Source organism: Orussus abietinus, unplaced genomic scaffold (assembly GCF_000612105.2).
Source record: "Orussus abietinus isolate OABI.00-Male unplaced genomic scaffold, Oabi_2.0 scaffold21, whole genome shotgun sequence".
NCBI classification, from domain to species: Eukaryota; Metazoa; Arthropoda; class Insecta; order Hymenoptera; family Orussidae; genus Orussus; species Orussus abietinus.
In genome coordinates this window covers 1,160,189-1,180,398 of record NW_019396018.1, presented here as the reverse complement: position 1 = coordinate 1,180,398, position 20,210 = coordinate 1,160,189, and the positions used below count along the sequence as shown (strand labels likewise).

The 20,210-nt window shown below is 38.0% G+C and overlaps 6 protein-coding genes across 6 annotated transcripts; 5 read left to right on the top strand and 1 right to left on the bottom strand.

Annotated features, from left to right (window-relative positions):
- Nucleotides 1–111: 111 nt before the first annotated feature.
- LOC105697740 (amino acid transporter AVT1C) lies at nucleotides 112–5,752 on the top strand. The gene is made up of 9 exons (XM_023434767.1): nucleotides 112–279; nucleotides 495–524; nucleotides 785–905; nucleotides 1,046–1,158; nucleotides 1,529–1,661; nucleotides 1,747–1,884; nucleotides 2,310–2,419; nucleotides 2,510–2,716; nucleotides 3,427–5,752. The coding sequence occupies exons 1-9, from the start codon at nucleotides 144–146 to the stop codon at nucleotides 4,107–4,109; spliced, it is 1,671 nt and encodes a 556-aa protein (XP_023290535.1). The 5' UTR covers nucleotides 112–143; the 3' UTR covers nucleotides 4,110–5,752.
- A 149-nt stretch (nucleotides 5,753–5,901) lies between these two features.
- On the top strand, nucleotides 5,902–6,737 carry LOC105697739. Its single transcript, XM_012421355.1, has 2 exons — nucleotides 5,902–6,101; nucleotides 6,386–6,737. Exons 1-2 carry the CDS (start codon nucleotides 5,925–5,927, stop codon nucleotides 6,698–6,700), a joined length of 492 nt encoding a protein of 163 aa, XP_012276778.1. The 5' UTR covers nucleotides 5,902–5,924; the 3' UTR covers nucleotides 6,701–6,737.
- An 88-nt stretch (nucleotides 6,738–6,825) lies between these two features.
- On the top strand, nucleotides 6,826–7,769 carry LOC105697738. The gene is made up of 3 exons (XM_012421354.2): nucleotides 6,826–6,953; nucleotides 7,183–7,346; nucleotides 7,437–7,769. Exons 1-3 carry the CDS (start codon nucleotides 6,836–6,838, stop codon nucleotides 7,743–7,745), a joined length of 591 nt encoding a protein of 196 aa, XP_012276777.1. The 5' UTR covers nucleotides 6,826–6,835; the 3' UTR covers nucleotides 7,746–7,769.
- Nucleotides 7,770–8,424: 655 nt separating this feature from the next.
- Nucleotides 8,425–13,471, top strand: LOC105697513 (replication factor C subunit 1). Its single transcript, XM_012420871.2, has 16 exons — nucleotides 8,425–8,664; nucleotides 8,847–8,984; nucleotides 9,066–9,257; nucleotides 9,357–9,537; nucleotides 9,606–10,054; nucleotides 10,196–10,375; nucleotides 10,477–10,770; nucleotides 10,837–11,005; nucleotides 11,069–11,284; nucleotides 11,488–11,717; nucleotides 11,800–12,134; nucleotides 12,234–12,452; nucleotides 12,535–12,708; nucleotides 12,779–12,854; nucleotides 12,927–13,109; nucleotides 13,207–13,471. The coding sequence occupies exons 1-16, from the start codon at nucleotides 8,656–8,658 to the stop codon at nucleotides 13,300–13,302; spliced, it is 3,141 nt and encodes a 1,046-aa protein (XP_012276294.1). The 5' UTR covers nucleotides 8,425–8,655; the 3' UTR covers nucleotides 13,303–13,471.
- On the bottom strand, nucleotides 13,310–18,522 carry LOC105697515 (angiotensin-converting enzyme). The gene is made up of 8 exons (XM_012420876.2): nucleotides 18,384–18,522; nucleotides 15,915–16,263; nucleotides 15,369–15,687; nucleotides 15,064–15,288; nucleotides 14,403–14,928; nucleotides 13,877–14,131; nucleotides 13,625–13,800; nucleotides 13,310–13,552 (listed from the first exon to the last, which is right to left on the bottom strand). The coding sequence occupies exons 1-8, from the start codon at nucleotides 18,392–18,394 to the stop codon at nucleotides 13,497–13,499; spliced, it is 1,917 nt and encodes a 638-aa protein (XP_012276299.1). The 5' UTR covers nucleotides 18,395–18,522; the 3' UTR covers nucleotides 13,310–13,496.
- Nucleotides 17,758–18,795, top strand: LOC105697518. The gene is made up of 2 exons (XM_012420883.2): nucleotides 17,758–17,912; nucleotides 18,290–18,795. Exons 1-2 carry the CDS (start codon nucleotides 17,908–17,910, stop codon nucleotides 18,792–18,794), a joined length of 510 nt encoding a protein of 169 aa, XP_012276306.1. The 5' UTR covers nucleotides 17,758–17,907; the 3' UTR covers nucleotide 18,795.
- The last annotated feature ends 1,415 nt before the right edge of the window (nucleotides 18,796–20,210 follow it).

The window sequence follows — 20,210 nt, the reverse complement described above, 5'->3', positions numbered from 1 at the left end:
ACGTGCAAATGCGGATACTTGTGGCGTGGACACCGTCGTCGAACTATCATGTTACAAGACTGTAACAACGAGAGGGGGAACCGGTTACCTGGGTGGCTTCGACTTGTCGGCCAGTTCCCGTTTCTTCGCCTTAAATCGAAGTCATGCATCGAGAGAGCATCCCTCTCTTGCACGGAAACTCGAATTCGGGGCTCACCGTGTTTTTTGCCACCCTGTGTATCATCGACATATTCGGGGTATTCCCCGTGATAGCTCTGCCCAGAGCGATCGTACAGTGCGGTAATATCTTGTCTATTAACCTTCACGCTTTCCTCAATTTTAACGTTGCTTCTTGGTATAGGGTTTAAATAGACTTTAGTGTAATAACACGTGAAGATAATAGCACTATCGCACATTTGATTACATAATTAGTATTCAAGTAATTCAGAAAACCGTAGTGTGAGAGAAAGCAGAAAATCGGTCCGAGTCTTAATGGAGCCGCAGAAAGCATGAAGGTTTATTTGTTTACTTATTCTACGTTCTTGGTGCATTAAATGTATTTAAACTTTTTAGTTTACTTGAGGATAGAATCGTGTCAATGGACAGGGTATGGTTCGAAGTGCATGCAATCATGATAACTGTGTATTGCTATTTAACGAATATGCGATCTTTCTGAAAGAAGATTTTTTACTTTATTTAGGGAAATGTTCGTTTTCTCTTCCAAAAGGAAGTATCGAAATTAGAAGTATTCCCTTTGTGAAGTACTAGCGAAGCGTTTGTGACGGTGGATTGTATTTTCTTTTAGGGCTGCTGGGCATTCCATTGGTGTTCATTGTTTTTGGACTGCAGATGTATACTGCCGCACTTTTGGGAAAGTCATGGATCATTGCCACGGCCTTGGATCCCCACATTTTTAGGAAGAATCGGTACCAGACCAAGTTTTATCATAGCATTGATCGTTAAACCGATCATTTATCCCGTCTCTCGATCTTTCTAGGCGATCGATTTCATTTAGAAATTGTAAATGATTCTCCCTTATGTATGGAATAATAATTTGACGTTCCAGGTACCCTTTGGCAGCCGTCACGGAGTTGACGTTGGGTTCATGGGCACGCACCTGCGTAACTATTTTGCTTGATTTTACAGTTTTCGGAGGAGGCATTCCGAACCTCCTAGTCGGTAAGTAAACTGGGAGATTGTAATACAAGCGCATGTATGTACCGTAAATGTGCAAATACAGATACACAAGGTTAAATTTCAACAAATGCTCGACATTGCTTCTTTTGGCCCCAATACATTCTTTGAATCGTTTAGAAAATTGCGGGAATTTTCGCCGCACCCTCTTAGTTATCCAGAAAAATTCTATTCTTGATACTCGCAAATATATGATGCATGAATGGAACTTTGAGCAAAAATGTTATAAAGTTATATATATATATTTTTAACAGGGTGCAAAAGATAAACATTCAATATCAAATTTTAAATATTACAAAAAAAATAATAAATAAAATTTTAAATAAGGAAATCAAAGAGGACAAATATTTTTCAGCCTCACAGAACCTGCAGTTATTCGGCCAAGAAGTTTCGGGGAAGAAATTCGATTTGTCATTTTGCTACTGGCTGTTGGTGGTAGGAGTTTTGCTGTGCCCTTTCATGTGGCTGGGCAGTCCTCGCGATATGAAGTAAGGAAACTAAAAAGTTAAGCTAAGGATTTCTTAACTCGAAGAGATCTCTCGTTTCCGGTACTGATCGGCAATGACTCGTCAGATGGCTAGCTCTGTGCTCTTCCTTGATCGTTGGATTCACCGCCATTCTGATCTGGTGGTCCATCGCGAGTCTTCCCGACTCGTCCAAGCCAATTATACCGGTCCCCAATTCGCCAACCTGGGATAAATTCATTTCTGGGTAATAATTTTAATTAACATTACAATTTCACGCAATGGCCCCAATAACATCCACTCCTTAACTATTAACTTTCAACTAATTCACACGATACTGTGAATAATTTGTACAGTACACGTTGCGAGTGTCGAAAGTTAGAGCTAGATTGATAGGAGACAGTCTTTACAAAACAATAAGTCGTGTACTCATAAGAGCTTAAGTTAAAAAGGTAAAGATTTGGGTTTCCGAAATCTGGGAAACATTTAAACTATTTGGAAAGGAAGGTCTATTTCGAAGAGTTTGAAGAATCGAAGGTGGAGTTATTTCGTGGATGGCGGATGATAAGACTGCACGACGGCACCCTTGAAAACAATAATGTAACAAAACGTATAGAGAACTCGTATTGTTTGTAAGTGTTACAGATAATTGACAATATCAATCGATTTCAGGTATGGCATGCTTGCCTTCCAGTTCGACGTGCATCCAACACTGATGACCATTCAGGTGGACATGCGAAACCCAGGTAGCATTGATAAAGCCGTCGTTTTGGCGTTTTTGGGTAAGCCTTGACCTTTTCCACGGTTTTTCTTATTAACTTTGCCTATTTACCTTGAAATCGGTGCGTCGATTGGGATTTTCAACGTTTCAGTGAGTGGATCTCTGTTCGGGGTGACCTCTGCTCTGGCTATTTGGAAATTCGGGGGCGGCATGACAGCGAACGTTCTTCAACTTGCACCGGATGGCGTCGGAATTCGTGCTGCAGTTCTTCTGGCAGCTCTTCAACTTTGCCTATCAAGCGCCGTTGGACATTCGGCCCTTTTCCAGCATCTGGAGGATCGCCTTGACGTCCAGAGGTGTGAGTATCTGAAGAATCGCGAGACCACGCGTTGAAGTCTCCTCGCATCCCCCAACGTGTGTAACTCCTTTAATCTCAATCAGCGTAGACCCTCGTGCTTGAAATTTGTATTTATTTCTCTGCAATAACTGCACTTAAGCTTATGCATCCCGGTGATACCGAAACTCTTAAGCTGAGCGTTTTTCAAAAGCATCAGTGATTATGCTACGCGCGATCTTCGGTGTCGGGAAATAACTATTAGCAGTAGCCATTGGCACTGTAAATATAAAAAAGAGAATTAAAAGAAAAAGGGTTTAAAGTGTTCTTGTCAAGCCAGAAGCAGCGACACTACTTGGTGGTTGAAATCATATTTTTATCATCCAACAAAATAATTCATAGTCATATAAAACAATGTAACTTGCTTCAGCAAATGTAGATTCACCAGACACTTGAAAATGGATGAACAAAATTCTTTTGTAGTAATATTTTTACTCTATAGGCAATAAAAAAAAGAACTATTGCTTCACTGAAGCTACACAAGTTATATTCACAGTATCGGAGTAAATGCAAAATATCAGCAGTGCAGTTCTTTATCCAGAATGTAAATGTCTTTTTTTTTTCGTTTACACTCGCTACGTTACAACTTTTTGATTCCATGTTGCTGATATAACGGATCTTAGGTCCTTAAGGCCTAATATAATGTTTTAATAAATTAATCAATCTAATTCCAGCGTTCGGATGGAAGCGGTGCGTAATCCGATGTATGGTGGTCTTCCTGGGAGTGGTGCTGGGCGAATCGGTCCCCAGGTTCGACATCGTGATGGCACTGATAGGAGGATCTCTGATAGGACCTCTGGTCTTCGTGCTGCCTCCGTTGATGTACGCCAGGGCAAGGGCGCTGAAGAAGTCTACGAGAGGACGAGTCAGGACCCCAGAGATTTTCTCCTCGACGGAACGACGACCAGGATCCGTCCTCCTGGACTCTCTATCCGACCCCAGGGTGCACTCTAGGTCGACGTATCTGGGATTCGTGGATGCCACCAACAATCCCAATAGTCCTAATAATCCAAGATACTCTTATCTGTATTATCGAAATGGCGATGACAACGGCGACGATCAGCGATTAGATGTCGCGACAAACCCCAGGTCCAGCACGGACGAAGAGGACGAAAGAATCGTCTTCGTCGATGCATCTCGGGAAGGCCCTAGAAGCGATTTAAATCGACATCGACCTTCGACTTCGCAAAGGGCTTGGACCAGTTCCATGGCCGATTGGTTCGGTTACTGCATCGTAGTCTTAGGAATAGTCATTACGATCTCTTCGACGTATATTAACGTCAGGAACACCATTAGATTTGTAAGGTTCACGCCACCGTGTATCGTAAACGTAACCACGGTTTATGACATTGCTTAATGAGCCACGAGATCCGCGGATATTCGTTTAATATCGTTTCGATTAAACGTCTAGAAGGGACAAACGCGGGATGTACTTGTAAATTTGTTTATATGCGTTAACATGTACCTTTTTTATGAACACGCGATAATATGAACACATTCAAAAGAGTCGCAGTTGCGAAGGCAATATTGACAAACGATGCCTTTTGTTGAGTCGATTTGGCTTTTCATCGGTTTTCGAAATTCCTCCAAATTTATTGGCACTTCGAACCCTTAATTAATCATTTCTCGCTTTTTCTTTTGCATTCGAATTAATCATCGAAGGAACCCTGAAAAATATTTTGCAGAGGAATCATGAACAAACGGTGTCAAACGTCAATGACGTTTCACGAGAGGTCTGCTGCATTTTGCGAAAAATCTCATAATATTTTTGACGTTATACGGGAGTTTCAGGAAAAAGTGCCCAACGGCCGATGTCAATATACATCGACATCGTCCGATACGGGGTCAATAAATTATTGCGACACGTCCTACTCCGACGACATTGTGCAAAGCTTTTGCGAAGACACCTCCGACGAACAAAGTCAAAATTCATCCACGTCTTATGCGGAACTAGATGATTATTGCAATGCACTTCTTGTTGACACCGTTTCTAATAAATCCTTGATTTCCGTTACATCCAACGAAATTGAAACGAGACTGCAGGAACTATTACACGGCGCGCGGTAAGACAATTCATTCGACGACGATTAGTTTACAATTAATTAGAAAGCAGATGAGAGGTCCCAGCAACTCCTCGGGCTTGTAAATAAAATTCATATTGGTTAATCGAAGTTATAACGTTTATAATAAGTACCGGAAAGGACTTAGAAGAAAGGAAAAAGGTCTCGAGAAAAAACTCATGTCCTTGCGTGAATGAAACTAGTTGTCCTTGTCAAGAGGATTATTTTATCGAGGCGACACCTCTTGAATTATTGGGTACGTTTCGTTGGGTCTGTTGAAAAATGCTTTTCTCTCCTTCACTTCTTATCAATTTATTTTTTTGATAAATTGATAAGTTTCACGAATTTGTATAATTCTTGGCTAACCTAAATATTTGAATCGGCAGGAAATTTTGGATGTCGACACGGTAAAAGAAGACGCCTCGATCAGGGCGTTACGTTTCGTCGCCCTAGACAGCGAGCTTTTATAACGCATTTTAGTAAGAGGAAAGTTCTTGCTGAATTTTAAAACCTCTATCTTAAATAACGCCGAATTAGAAAATAAGTGGACGAATATAGCTCGTTGAATTATCTCGGGGCGGAGTGTACGATTAGAACAAAAGGCAATGAACTTGTAAAAAATGTCGAGTTGAAATGATTTCTTTTCAGCTTGGTATTTTACTTTCAAGCTTATTTTAGTAGTTTCCTTTATCTATCTAACATACGTGAGGAAATGAACTACAAATTATAGTAGCATATTTCTAAAGAAAAGCAGAATTGTCGACGTAATAACAAACGAGGAATGTTCAACCTCGCTACTAGTTGACGACGAATCAATGACCGATCGTCGTAAAAATGTGCAAAATTAATGTCAGAAACTGAATAATAATGTGACAAAAATTGATTCGACAGCATTCGAGGGCAGAAAATAAATGGGCGATTCAAGTCATGCAGAAACAAATTCACGCTAATACAGTTCAGTATTTTTATTCTCTAGGCTAACCTAGAGAATGAATTCCTTAATTCTTTTGCGCACGTTGATTTGGCAAAAAATTGAGCCGTGAAATAGGCAGAGTAAAGGAAGTTAATCTGCAGTTATTTAATTATTTGGTATAAAAAGATTTCGGAAAAGAATGAGAGATCGCTTGAGGAAATCCGAAGTCGTCGGCGAAAAGCATGATATCTTAAACAGGGTGAATGCTCTTCGGAAATCTCTTGAACAACAATTACAAGAAGCAACAAAATACCACAGGGAATGTCAGACCGAACATCAAGAAATGATTGCACGCCTAAAAGCAGCCGAAATCGAGGTACGAATTTTGATAATACCGATTTGCTAGTTTACATAAAATATCCTATTTATAAACTATCTATAAACCTTTGATAAATATTTAATTCAGTATGACATCTTTTCAAAGAAATGAGCCTGGTTTAATGCAAATATAATAATACTTTTATTTACACATATGTATATATTCATTATGCACGAGAATTTATATATTTAGTGCATATATTTCAATACGTGTATACATATAATTCTTTATTGAACCATATACTCATAATAATTTACGAAATGTTGTTTACTTTGGTTCAGGCAAGAAAATCTGAAGATGTGAACGGATCGAAAGAGAATTCTCAATCAGCTCAGGACGGCTCGTCATTAACATCAAAGAAATCCATTGTTGCTTTGCGTAGAGTTTGTCGAAGTAAAGAGAAACTGTCTCGAGGCAGAAAACTTTTAGAATTTTCGAAAAATCTTGAACGTTGTTGCTTGTTTCCTGATTGCCTGCAACGACCCTGCGAACCCTATAAACCCTGTCAAGAATGCGGAGTCAAACGAACTATTATTTATATACCCCAAGAATTCGGCCTTGATAACCCATATAAAGAGTGTCATAAAGCACATTAAAAGCTTTATTGTGTTCATTCACACTCCCAGCTCATATTCAGACGTTTTTACCAACTTACCAACTTTACAGTCGTATAAATTCTTTTAAACGCATCGATGAAAGAGAAGATCGTAATTGTTTGACATAGTGAAATTATGTATAGCATGCAAAAAAAAGAACATAATAACCCATGTTTCTTTGCCGAAAAGAAAAATCATGGAGGAAAATCATCGAAACAGACTCTCAGGGAATGTAACGTGACGGATAAAGAAGGTGAAGGAAAAGAACAAAAATATTCATTCTGTTTGCACCTATACATTAATATTATTCATATCTCTGCCACTGTTAACTTTTCAAAGTAAACTTGTTTGAATATAGTAATTAATTAATACAAAATTGTTAATAGTTCAAGTAGCCTGTCGTCTTATTATAGAGTTAAGATCTTGGAAAGAATGGTTTTTAAATATTCAAATGCCATAGATCTCGTACTAAATATTTTCAGATCAAACAAAATCTGAGAATTGTCAGAATGGGAGCTCTGAAGACTTTCAACCAGAATGCAATACAAAGGAACAATCAAATTCTGTTGCATTATATTCGGAAGATTCCGAGGATATAAAAAAGAGGATTGAAATCTTGAAGAAAAGGATCAGATTAACGAAAAAGGTTTATACAAAGAAATAGCATTAGAAAATTCTTTCTTTGCGTAATAATGCAATATTATGTATTTTTGGAAATTAAAAGTTGTTCTTTTAGGTGGCATCTTCGCAAATTAATGACGGAATACCGAAACAATTTGAGTGCATAAAATGCGGATGTCCTAATAGTATAGAAAATGAAGTTGCAGCAGCCTTAGAGGAGATTGAAGGAAATGAAGACAAGATGGAAGAAGACAAGACTGATGAAAAAAAGAGTCGGAGGAAATGGTTTGCTTTCTGGGGGGAAAGTCGGAAGCCCTGCGTCTGTTTTCCAACTGATCACTACACAGGATTGAAATTTATATCTTATCGATATATATTTCGCAAAATCTCACGAACAGTAACTGACAGAAAAGATATTCATTAAGAATGGCTAGTGTAACGATGAAAAGAACTTCAGACTTCTAAATTTCAGTATACTGATCCTGGCGTGTTTACTTGTATGTTCAATTTGCTATTTGGCAGCATCACCCGAGTCCACTTTTACATTTGATCGCGAGAGAATTATAACTCATATAATCAAAGATTTATAATAAAGTTTCACATTAATGCCCGATTTTTTCACCTACGGATAAATTCCTGATACAGTTATTCGGAAGATAGATATCTACAGTCAGTTCGGTTCTTTACACTTCCAGTTAAGAGTTATCCTCCGGATAACGTTATTCGGTAGTTTCAGTAGCAGATACCTGAAGGATAGCTACCCGAGAGCATGAAAAAATCGGGCATTAGAGTTCAATGAAAAAAACCAAGCGTTTACTTATCTGACAGGTATCTTTATCCGAAGGATAGCTATCCGGGAATATGAATAAAAATCGGGCCTAAACCGCGATGTGAAGAAGGTTATGTTTATGCCGCAATTATACGTTCGATAGAAACAGGAACTGTAGAATATAAAGTCCCGTATTCATGTAATTTACATCGTGTACAAAACACGTAACGTAAAATACCTAGTAATTTACTGAAAAAAAACTATATAAATACTTGGGGTATTTTATTTACACTCTGCACTGTTTAGCAGACGCTAGGCGATTATAGAAAAAATTATCTAATTTGCGAAGGAGAGATGTATTGCGCGGGAGTTCATCAAGGAGTCTGAAGGAATCGTGTGCGTCATTGTACTTCGAATTTCTGAATATCTAACCCTAATATCAGAGGGAAAAAATTAGCGAGTTCCGTAAATGTCATGAATTAACTCGAATAAATTCTACGTTTCCTGTATTTGTTAATGTTTCTTGATATTCTTCAGGCGAATATCTATAACACCAAACGAAGAAATGTCTAAGGTAAGTAATGTCATTCCATCTTTTTCAATGCCGTGTGATAGCAATAATTGACGATATTATGTCAATTTGAATTATCCATTTTAATTAGCACGCTTTGTATTGAATATAGCATTGTAATTCAACGTCGCTGTCAACCCTTGCGACAAGAAACATATTAACTATTGTTATTAATTTTATTACAGGATATAAGATCATATTTTACAGTCACTCCGAACAAGGCTTTAGGAAAGAATGTCTCTTCGGTAAAGCCGAGAAAAAGAGCAGTGATTTCCTCTGATGAAGACGATGTACAAATAATTTCTCCTGTAAAGCGACAAAAGGTTTAAACTGAAGTTCTATCTAGCGGTTTTTCGTTTTGTGTCATTTTTTAAATTATATGAGGTAATGATACTTTTATTTAGGTTGCAAAGAAACATGGAAGGTATCACGTATTATCTGATTCTGATGAAGAAACCATTCAGAAAAAAGTTGAGAAAAGTGCAAAACCCAAACAGCCAGAACCTAAGAAAGTAATTTCTGCAGCGGAAATGTTTGGAACTGCCCCTGTTAAAAGAATTGCTGCTCCAAAAGTAACAAAAAAGCTACAAAATCAGGTAAGATTTGTAATATAAATATTCCCTTATATTTTTCTTTTTTAAGTTAATTTACCGATATTATATTGTAATATTTTTTTATAATTATGTGTTGTATAGGAAGCTAAGTTTCACGAAGATGATGATTTTGAGACTACATTAAGGCAGCTGGATACGTCTGAAATTGAAAACAAATACGTTCATGACATTGACACAAAGGATGAAAATAATGTAAACCATAAACATAAGCACACATCTGAATCAAAATCTAGATCACCCAAGGACGATGGTCAAACTAAAGGTAATAATAAAATGTTTGTTAATTTCTGAGATATATCACATTTGTATTTATCTTTTTTTATATATTAGGATTTAAAGATATGCAGATGAAAGGACCTGAAGTACAGAGAAACAAAGGCTCTGATGCTGTCAATGTTTCATCAAGAACTGCAAAAGAGGACATGAAGTCTCCTAAGAAACTTCATCATAAATCTGAACAAAAATCATCAAGTACTCCACAGAAAAAGCACAGCAAATCAAGCACCAGTTCAAGCGATGATTATTCTCTAAAACGAAAAAAGCAGACTGAAAATTCATCAGTTTCTGAAAAAGTTAATTTGAAGCGTTTAAAAAAAAGATCAGAAGGCGTATCTGAAATTACAATTGTGAAGAAACCTAAGACAGAAGAACATAAAAAGTCACCTAAATTAGATCCATATGAAGAGAGAATTAAACAAAAAAAGCAAAGTGCAGCTTTGTATCAGCAATATCTCCATAGAGGTGGTGCTAGACATCCTGGTTCAAAAAAAGTTCCAGAGGTTGGTAATAAATTAGTTTATTTTTCTAATATACTTTTTTATTAATTCTACATCTATTATATATAATGATTGAATTGTGAAATTAATATTTATATCACAGTAAAGAAATAATCAACATTGAACTGGCTGAATAATTTTCAGGGTGCAGAATATTGTTTAACTGGCTTAAGTTTTTTAATAACTGGAGTACTCGATTCATTAGAAAGGGAAGAAGCAGAAGAGTTAATAACAAAGTATGGTGGCAGAATACAGCATCAAGTTTCAAAAAAGACTGATTATGTCATAGTTGGAGATCAGCCTGGTCCTGCAAAGTTAGCTAAGGTAATTTCTGTTTTAATTCCTTTCTTACATTATAAATAAAATTCTTTTATTTACAATTCTATTGACAAGTTATATCAAATAATGTCACTTTTTGATACCAGGCTGACAGCTTTCAAGTTAAACAAATATCTGAAGATGATTTATTGGAGTTAATTCACACGAGACCTGGTGGTAAACCTACTGATATTAAGCAGTCACGTTCTAGATCAGAAGAAACAAAGAAACAGAAGACTCCTGATCCTAAACCTATTAAAACTTTAAGTATTGCTAGTACATTACAACATAGCCCACAAAAGAATCTTATAACTGAAATTAATCAGAAAAAAGAACTATTAAAAAAAGATGAACCAGTGAATCCCATTGAAAGTTGTAGTAAGGCTGCTACACACTGTGAAGTAAGTTTGGTACATTTTATTGCGATGAATTCAATGTCATGCAATGTTCCATTTACTCTTCTATAGATAAATACCACAGACAGTCCTGTAGAAGCTATGGTAGAAAAATACAGACCTAAATCTATGAAACAACTAATCGGTCAACAAGGCGATAAGAGTAATGCAAAAAAATTGTTCAAGTGGTTACAAAATTGGCACAAGAACCACAGTGGCAAGGTCAAACTTACCAAACCAAGTAAGTCTTACTATTACAGTTGTAGCAGTATCATTTTTTGTTTACATGTTTATTTATTTTCAGGTCCTTGGAGTAAAAATGATGATGGAGCATTCTTTAAAGCAGCTCTGTTGTCTGGACCTCCAGGAATTGGCAAAACAACGACAGTGTACGTTGTTTGTAAAGAACTGGGTATGGATCCTATAGAGTTCAACGCATCTGATACGAGAAGTAAGAGGCTTTTGAAGGAGAACGTCTCAGAAATTTTATCGAATACGACAATGAAAAATTATTTTGTTGGTAAGTGATACTTAATTCTCAAAAACATTAACTTGGGACAGGAAAAATATAATTATCTTAGTATTAGGATTAACTGATGTAAGTAAACCAATGACTAAATTATAATCCCTATATGACATGTTAACAGGTTTGTGCCTTTGCATTAACTTACGTTCCCATAAAGCCATATGTTACAACACTGATTATTTTTTTGGAACTTTCAGGTAATTCTACGGAAAAACCAGGTGCCAAACACGTGTTGGTAATGGATGAAGTCGATGGTATGGCAGGTAATGAGGATCGTGGTGGGCTACAGGAATTAATAGCTTTGATAAAGAGTTCTAGTGTTCCTGTAATATGTATTTGCAATGATAGGAATAATCCAAAGATGAGGACACTAGCTAATTACACCTTCGATCTCAGATTCCAAAAACCAAGACTGGAACAGATTCGAGTGCGTATAAGAATTTTGAGGTGGAGATATAAGCTACATGTAATAAGATGGGCGATATAAAATACGTTAAATGCACTTTCAGGCGTCTATGAAATCCATTTGCTTCAAAGAAAATATAGAAATCTCTAACGAGGATTTAGATCGTTTGATTGAAGCGACAAACCAAGATATTCGCCAAGTTATAAATTATTTGGCGATGTTAACTACAAATGGACAAGATACCGATAAGAGTTGCAGCAAGCAAGCAAACAAGCACCTTAAATTAGGGCCTTGGGATGTAGTTCGGAAGGTTTTCAGTTCCGAAGAACACAAAACGATGACCATACACGATAAATGCGATTTATTTTTCCACGATTACAACATAGCTCCACTTTTTGTTCAAGAGAATTATCTCTCAGTAATTCCTTTAGCACCGCAGTAAGTGGAATAATTTACAACAGTTTCCAATCACTTTTTTAATTTAACGTGTTTACATAATATCTTCAATTTTTATAATATAACACTTGCAATTTGCAGAAGAGAGCGTTTGGAGAGGGTAGCCAAATCTGCTGACAGCTTATCCTTAAGTGATCTCGTTGAAACTGCAATTCGGTCGAAGAATTCATGGTCTCTTTTGCCCACTCAGGCTGTTCTTTCCTCGGCAATTCCTGGCTCCCTTATGTCAGGCAGAATCAGCAGCCAAATCAATTTCCCGTCCTGGCTTGGACGTAATTCAAAGCGAAATAAATTTGACAGGTATTAATTCCGCACGTGCATGCAACAACAAATAGCATAGCTCCTGAAAGTCTTGGACCATTACCGGACCCTTATGTTACAGACTTATACAAGAGGTAGCAGTTCACTCGACCGTAACCACTTCAGCTAGCAAGGAGGCTATGAATTTGGACTACTTAAAATATTTAAGAGACACCATAGTCCGACCATTGGCTCAAAATGGTGCAGAAGGAGTAAAAGACGCAGTCGAGACCATGGTCGCGTATCATTTAACAAGGTACTATTTTTATACAAGTTGTACATAGTTGTGAACTTTATAGTTAATCGATTTGTAATCATTTGTATAGGGAAGACTTGGACTCGTTAATCGAAGTGTCCTTGTGGCCTGGCCAACACGATCCAATGCATGTTGTAGAAAGCAAGGTAGGACAAACTAATATGCCGCTCCTTCAAAAAATGTTTTATCTAGAAAGCTACATTAAATTTGAACCACAGATAAAGGCAGCTTTCACGCGAGAATATAATAAACATCCGGAAGCCGAATCCGCAATTGGTGGCGGTACGTCGAAGAAAAAGTCTAAAAAAGTCTCGCAAGATGAAGGCTTCATCGAGGGAGAGGATGAAGAAATTCCATCGGAACAGGACGAGGATGATCTGGAATCCGATAAAATGATCAAGGTAATGTATTATTATTTTATTTTCTCAAATACAATACAATTTATCACAAAAGATATTTGTTCTCTCAATGTGTAATTCTTCGATTGCTTCTCGTTAGGCTAAAAAATCATCTACTAGCAAAAAGGCCGAATCAAGTTCCAAAGAACCCTCAAAGCCTTCGAAACGTGGTAAAGGGCGTGGTAAGGCGAAGTAGAAGTTTGTTTAATATTGAAACCTTATTTTATTTATAAGATGTGCGTTACTTCACACCGCACTGGAATGCTCATTCATACTTTCTTTTCGTTTACGAAGTGATGATGTATGTTTGTACTAGGTTATCGAATGAACTCTGCTAATAAAGGAGATCAGTATTTTTTATTTAATATCGGGTACGTTGTTGAAGTCTCCTCATTCCGATTTTAATCCTGCGTCGGAATTAAGTTCCTCTCTAGTTTTGGTGCATCCTGAAATTTCACATTAAACATTTATGTGCGTGCGGAACGTTTATGAACATGAACTTTCGTTAAACTGCTTACGTTTGGTACTTGGTTTCCAACCGATGTACTCATTAGTCTTCTTATTTTCTGCCGTCAACCATTCCATTAACGGCTTAAAATATTCCAAAAGACCGCTCGTGTCCATCTCTCTCTGTCCAGTAATTTTTTCCATTGCATCCTGCCATGGTCTGGAAGAACCCAACTGCAACATGGACCTAAAGAAAAGTTTTTGACATAAAATTCGTTGTTTATCAGGTGTACATACAGCAAATGATATATGCTATTATTTACCGGAACAGATTTCCTGCTTCTTTACTCTGGTATATGTCACACTGATAGAGTGGTTTAGCGTTAGGATCTTGAGGATTGTATTGACCCGCCTTTTCGCAAAGTGCCTTATGGAATTGGAATTGTACGATGAAACTGACATAATATCTAAGGTACTCCACGTTTGCTATGATATGGTATTTCGCGCCAGGATCGAAGTCCTCCTCCGATCTGTCGACCGGCGGCTCGATTCCTTGCAGCTGCTCAACCAAGGACCACCTGAAATAAAAATACGTATAATTTTAGTTATTTAACATTGACAAAAAAAATACATTTACTTTACTCTTCCTTAGTAACTAAATAAGCATTTAATCTTAATTAAGCCATAATAGCCGGTTTGGATGTCGGAAAAGTCCTAAAAGAGCCTTCTGAGCCATCCATTCGAGTACCGACCAAAACCGACGGTAATTAATCTCTTCTTAATTAAAAATCATTAAAACTCTCCTACTAACCGCGAAATGCGATATCTCAATTGACTTATCATTTTTACCATTTGCAGTTATACTGGTCCGACGTTATCTTTCCTTGGAAAACGGCCCACCGCCATAAATCCATGGTATAGGCGAATGGCAGGAAGGCGACTTTATCCAGTCCTTTTTCATAGAGATGATTCAAGGTTGCTTCGCGATCTTCGGTGCTATCTTCTAAGAGACCGATCTTCTTGAGATGACCCGGTGTGGACGCGCTCAGAGATATAACATCCCCGATGGCCTCGTGAAAACCAGGATTGGCTCCTTCTCTAAAGATTGCGGGTTGATCTTTGTACTGCAAGTAATACTGTATGTGTCCCATCTCGTGGTGCGCCGTTAGCAAGTCTTTCATGTTAATGCTGGTGCACTGTTTAATTCTGAAATCCTTGCCATCGTAAAAGTCCCAGGCACTCGCGTGACAAATGATCTCTCGGTCCGTAGGTTTTTCCAGGATGGAACGCTCCCAGAATGTGTCGGGCATCGCACTCAGATTCAACGAGACGAAGAATTCCTCGGCAAGGCGGAATATGCTCGTTGCATTGTAGCCTGGAAGGGATATACTATTAACGTTACTTTAGATCTGATGGAGTAACTGGATTTCTCGAGATCTCCGTTGTACCACTTCCATCCATTATCTTTCATACAATCCATAAATTTTCGTTTTTGTAACTACCGATTTACCTTGGTTGATCATATTCTGTGTAACGTCCGGCAACTGTTTTCCAGGGTACGGGACCGTGAAATCAGCAATGTTCTCCCAGCTTTGCGCCCACATGTTGCCGAAAAGATGAGCTGGTATTGGGCCATCCTTCGAGACGACGCTCTCTCCGTATTGTTTTCTGAGCTCGCGCCTCACGTACGCGTGCAATTGTAGGTAAAGTGGCTTGAGTTGTTGCCAGAGGGATTCTTAAATAGCAGAAATATTCGTTTTTGTCCCCAGATCAAAGGTCTGTGCCAGGGTATAATTTAATGACGGAATTACTCACCGATTTGTTCAGGGAAGTTTTCCGCCTCGTACTCCTTCAACCATTCCTGGGCGGTGTCGGTGTAGTTATTAAGTTTCGCGGCCGTGTTACTAAGTTCTATGTATCTAGGAAAGAGTGGCTTCACTTTTTCGCCGGATACCTTCCTCCACTCGACCCAAATATATTTTAAGAGCTCTGGGTCTCTGGAGGTCTTCAGGAGCTCCGTCAGTTCTGGTTCCAAGGCCAAGGTGCACTTTTGTTCATTACCGTACTCGCAGACTTTAGCGGTGCTGTATATATTCTGCATCTCGCTTACAATTTTCTCATACTCCTCGAACAGCTGTAATTAAAAAGATAAAATAAAATTATACATTAAATATTTTTACAGCAAATAGATCTTTTGAGGGAATCTTTTTCTACGAGATTTGGCTTGCCTTTCATATTTTAAGACTCGATCAAATTTATAGAACCATTAATTACACATCTGAACGTGAATCTCTTTCTAGCTTTAGGCTTGCAAGATGTAGGTTGGCGACTTTTCCATTAATTTCTGGCTGCATCCAATACCTTTTGAGGGAGCGCTGAAACGCCAAGAACGCTGAACTTGGAGAATTGCCTCTTGACATTGAAATCTTCAAGTTTCTGCCAGGGGAAAGCCGTCACTTCCAACCACATCTGCTTGTTGTACGCCGCAAATTGGGAGGAAACGTTGACCTTGGTATCGAGGTTTTCCTGAGTCAGGTTGGAGGCGTAATTCCATTCTGACAGGGTGGCTTTGTTGGTCCATGCGCTGAAATCTTTGTCGATTTTTGACAGCAACTGCTGTGCTGATTCCAGATCATTGCTCAGGCTCGTGTCTCCGGAATCTTCTGCCGGAAATGTTGACACAAGCGTCGCAAGCGCAGCCACCAAAATGCTGAAAAAAATATTAATGATGCATGCATGTATAAACACGGTAAATATTAGAAATTAATTTGAATTTAACGAGTTTACAGATGCTCGAGTTTGGCTGCTGCCTGTATTACTAGAGGCATCATTTTTGTGCGTCCGATCAGGACAGGAAACGTTTCAACTTATTTCGGAGTGCCTTGAAAGTAGAAGAAAATCACGGGGGAAGTACCGACGTAAAACGGCCTTCAATTTTCGACGATAAAGGGTGAGAGAGATTGACATTATAGCGTTATCAGAGGAGGTGCAGTCGTTTGAAATGAACGATTATCTTTTCTAGATGTCTAAATTCTGCACCGATACCTTTCACTGATACCTTCGTATATCTAGAGAAATTATGTCATTTTGATTAAACAGTTAAAATAGACTCCAACTGAGGGGCTTCACAAGTCCTTATAACTTATCATTCTTTTTTCAGGTAAGAATGAAATAAATTTTCTGAATATGGAGTAGTGAAGATTTTTTCAGCACGGAGTGACGAAAAAATCTCAAAGAGGATAGATGCGGAAGAAGTAAGTTGACAATTGCATGGGAAACTTATTTATCATTCTTGTTTCAGGTAAGAATGAAATAAATTTTCTGAATATGGAGTAGTGAAGATTTTTTCAGCACGGAGTGACGGAAAAATCTCAAAGAGGACAGGTGTGGAAGAAGTAAGTTAACAATTTCATGGGATACTTATTTCCGAGGTTCACCCGATTTCAACATATGTCCTTCCAGATCTCCTTAATGGCTTCGACCTGGAAAGCCACTTTACAACTCGGAAATCATTTGCAGGAAATCTCATAATTCGCGCTTGCACGTATGACAGTAAACCGCGATTGTAAACTTCAGCCTTGGTTTCTTCGAGCTCCTCTCATCAGGGCCGCCCAACCGTGTCAAAATAGTCACAAGCACGCAAGTTATTTTACCCTTCCCCTTTCCAGATTTCTTTATTGTCAAGTAAAGCGTGACTCTCAAACAAAAATTGAATGAAATCAGCCACAAATTGCAGATGCCTGAACGATTTTTGTCTATCAAAATCAGAACCTCGTCCCATAAGTATACTTCGGCTGAAAGAAAATCAATAGCTGATTTCCAGGCTCAATTGTTAAGTCAACAATTTCCTTCGCTCTTTAACTTTGCAGGAATGCTCTTCTATATTTACATGCATTAGTCGTTACAATTACCGCGATTGTACGAGGGAAATTTTATGTTTCTCCCTTCGTGTCAACGTCCGCTTTGCGATATTCATGCGCGTAACATTTACCACAAGATTCAAGTCAAAGTGGACAAAATGTTCAGATGAAAACGGAATCCCATACAGTAAGTAGAGTAGTAATGACTTCTTTCACGCACCACATTTTCTTCTTCAACCTCCAGATGTAAAGTGAGTATTAACGATAATTATAAAATTAAGCTCCTTTATTTTGTTAACTTTGCATCACTACTATCCTGTCTTTAAATACCATGGCTGGTTTAGTTATTTTCAGTTACTCTATCTAAATGGCCTGTGCACCTTTCTCTTAATATCAACTTTTACTTTGTGACACGCGTGCAACATTCTGCACAAGTCTTGCATTCAATAAAAATCGGCAAGGTGAATAGATTATTCGGACGCGAGAGAGAACCGATGTCGTAAGTACAATATTAATGTAATATGTACCGTTGACGTAATATTAATGTTCATCACATTAACAGTACATTTCAGTCCTTAAACCTTGAGGAGTAAGGTAGTGTCTACCCTGAGGAAAAAAGTTAGTCGACTCAAAGAAATATGCATTGTATCAATAAAATCCTGAGATGAAAGCACCCAAAGAAATGTCAGATTGAGGAAAGAAAAATTCCTTTAAATTACTATAAATTTTTCTTTCTCAACTAAATAATTGTTCCTGGTCGTTATATATGATTCAGGCAACAATACATATTTATTTCAGTTGACCGATCCTTTTTCTTACTGTAAGATTAATGATTAAAATGAAGACCCTTTTTTCTCATACAGCTTAATCTTCCAGGACTATCATCCCATGTTTACACGCCATGGTTGTTCAAGTATCACGATTATCATGGAGAGACGTTACATGTCTACCTCAACTTTGCGATACTCACGTGCGCAACATTCCTCACAGGTGTAGCGATTGGATGAAAGTCAAAAGTCGCACAGAGTACTTCGACACGGGAACCGGTCTGTTCGATGTCAACGGTTTCACTCGCAATGTCGATCTCGCGACAGAAAACTTAGTTGACTATCACCCAGCCAAGTGGTCTTCAGCGTATCGCGCAAATTCCCTTTTATGCGCAGTCCCCACCAGCAGAAGTGGGTTTCACCTTAGAGTATTGGTATCAGTTCGCTCGCGACTATATAATCTTGTCGAGTCTGGAGTTCGATGTCGGGGATCGCAGAAGTGGCATTCGTTCTCGTTAGACAGTCCAAGAGTGGACTGGCCCAATGTAAGGCCATTTCCTCTGACTCACGATAGCGCACTTAGTGCAGAGCATACGTTTAGTCGTACAGGATGAACCACTTAACATTACTAAGGGGAGTAACTAGTTTACCGTTCATAGCTTCGGATAAAAATTAAGGATCTTCGGAAGAGGATGCCATGGGTGAAAAAAATTCAAGTTCATTCTGCGTGATAATTCCTCAAGTAATAAATGTTCGCAAAAATTGATGTATTGCGCAAGTGACATTTACGAGTACCGACAGAAATGCTATTCCAGTGTCGAACGTTTCATCGCGAGATCGGATGGTTTTTGTTCAGTACTTTTGTAAAATATTGACATAAGGTACCGTGATGCTAGATTTTTATTCGGGAATGGACGAGCCAGATATTTTTTATAATAGCTCTGCGTTATTTATGTAAAGGTTGGTCATTAACTTGAGAATTTGAGATCTTGCTCTACGGATGGAACACAATTTTCTTAACTCTAAAGTAGTTTGAAGGGAGAGTACTGTGGATGTAATGAGAATATGGTGAGCACCATTTTTATGTTTCTTTCCGGTGATAAGACGATTTTATGACCGAAGGTGAATTAATGGATTGCACGTGCGTGGTACTACGGAATGCATAAACAAGTGGCGACTCATGCAATACATTATGTACAGGGAAAAGTGGAAAAATTGCGATTGAAAATTCGAAAATCTGTCGATATCAGTTAACGCTACCATCGAGAATATGTATCTTAGTGTTTGTTGCTCTATGAAATTATTTAAGCTAAACTTAAGTAAAATGTCTTCAAAAAGCACTCGATGAACTCGAACAACGTCTTCATCCTTAATCCTTCGTACAGGAATACTATTTTATCAAAATGTAAATAAAGTTAGATTCTTTTCCTTTTGCAAAATGATAAGGGCACAAATACTAATGACATGGATCAAAGTGTATGTTATACTATTCTAAAATTTCTGTAAAAAAATTAATCTAATTTAAAAAGTCTTTGGTAACATTCAAATGACAAAACGCAGAATTTGTCCTCCCTTGACTAACGCGTTACCCTTGAAATCATGCGATCTTTATTCGAAACATTGGCTGCGAACAATGCCTTGAATAATAAACCATTCGTTTTTAAGTGGTCTGTTTTGTACGTTTAACGAGACCATAACGTATAAAAAAGGAGAGAAACAATCTGTAGAATAGGGAAATAACCCAATGCTTGCTGACCGTCAAGATTGGCAAAGAGAAAATCGTCCTTCTGCATGAATAAACAGAAGTTGGCCAAAAACCGGCTCGTTATTTTCTCTCTAAAGATCATAAATGACGATGATCCGCACACACATGCGAATTCGTTCAACATATGAACAAAAAATCCACATCTTAAGGCAATAGACTGGCCCACTTGTTTTGGGACATGTTTTACAATAACTGGATTCATTGAAAGAACATCCGAGTCACGGTCGTGATTTATCATCGGTAGTGCGATAATTTTTCCATCGAA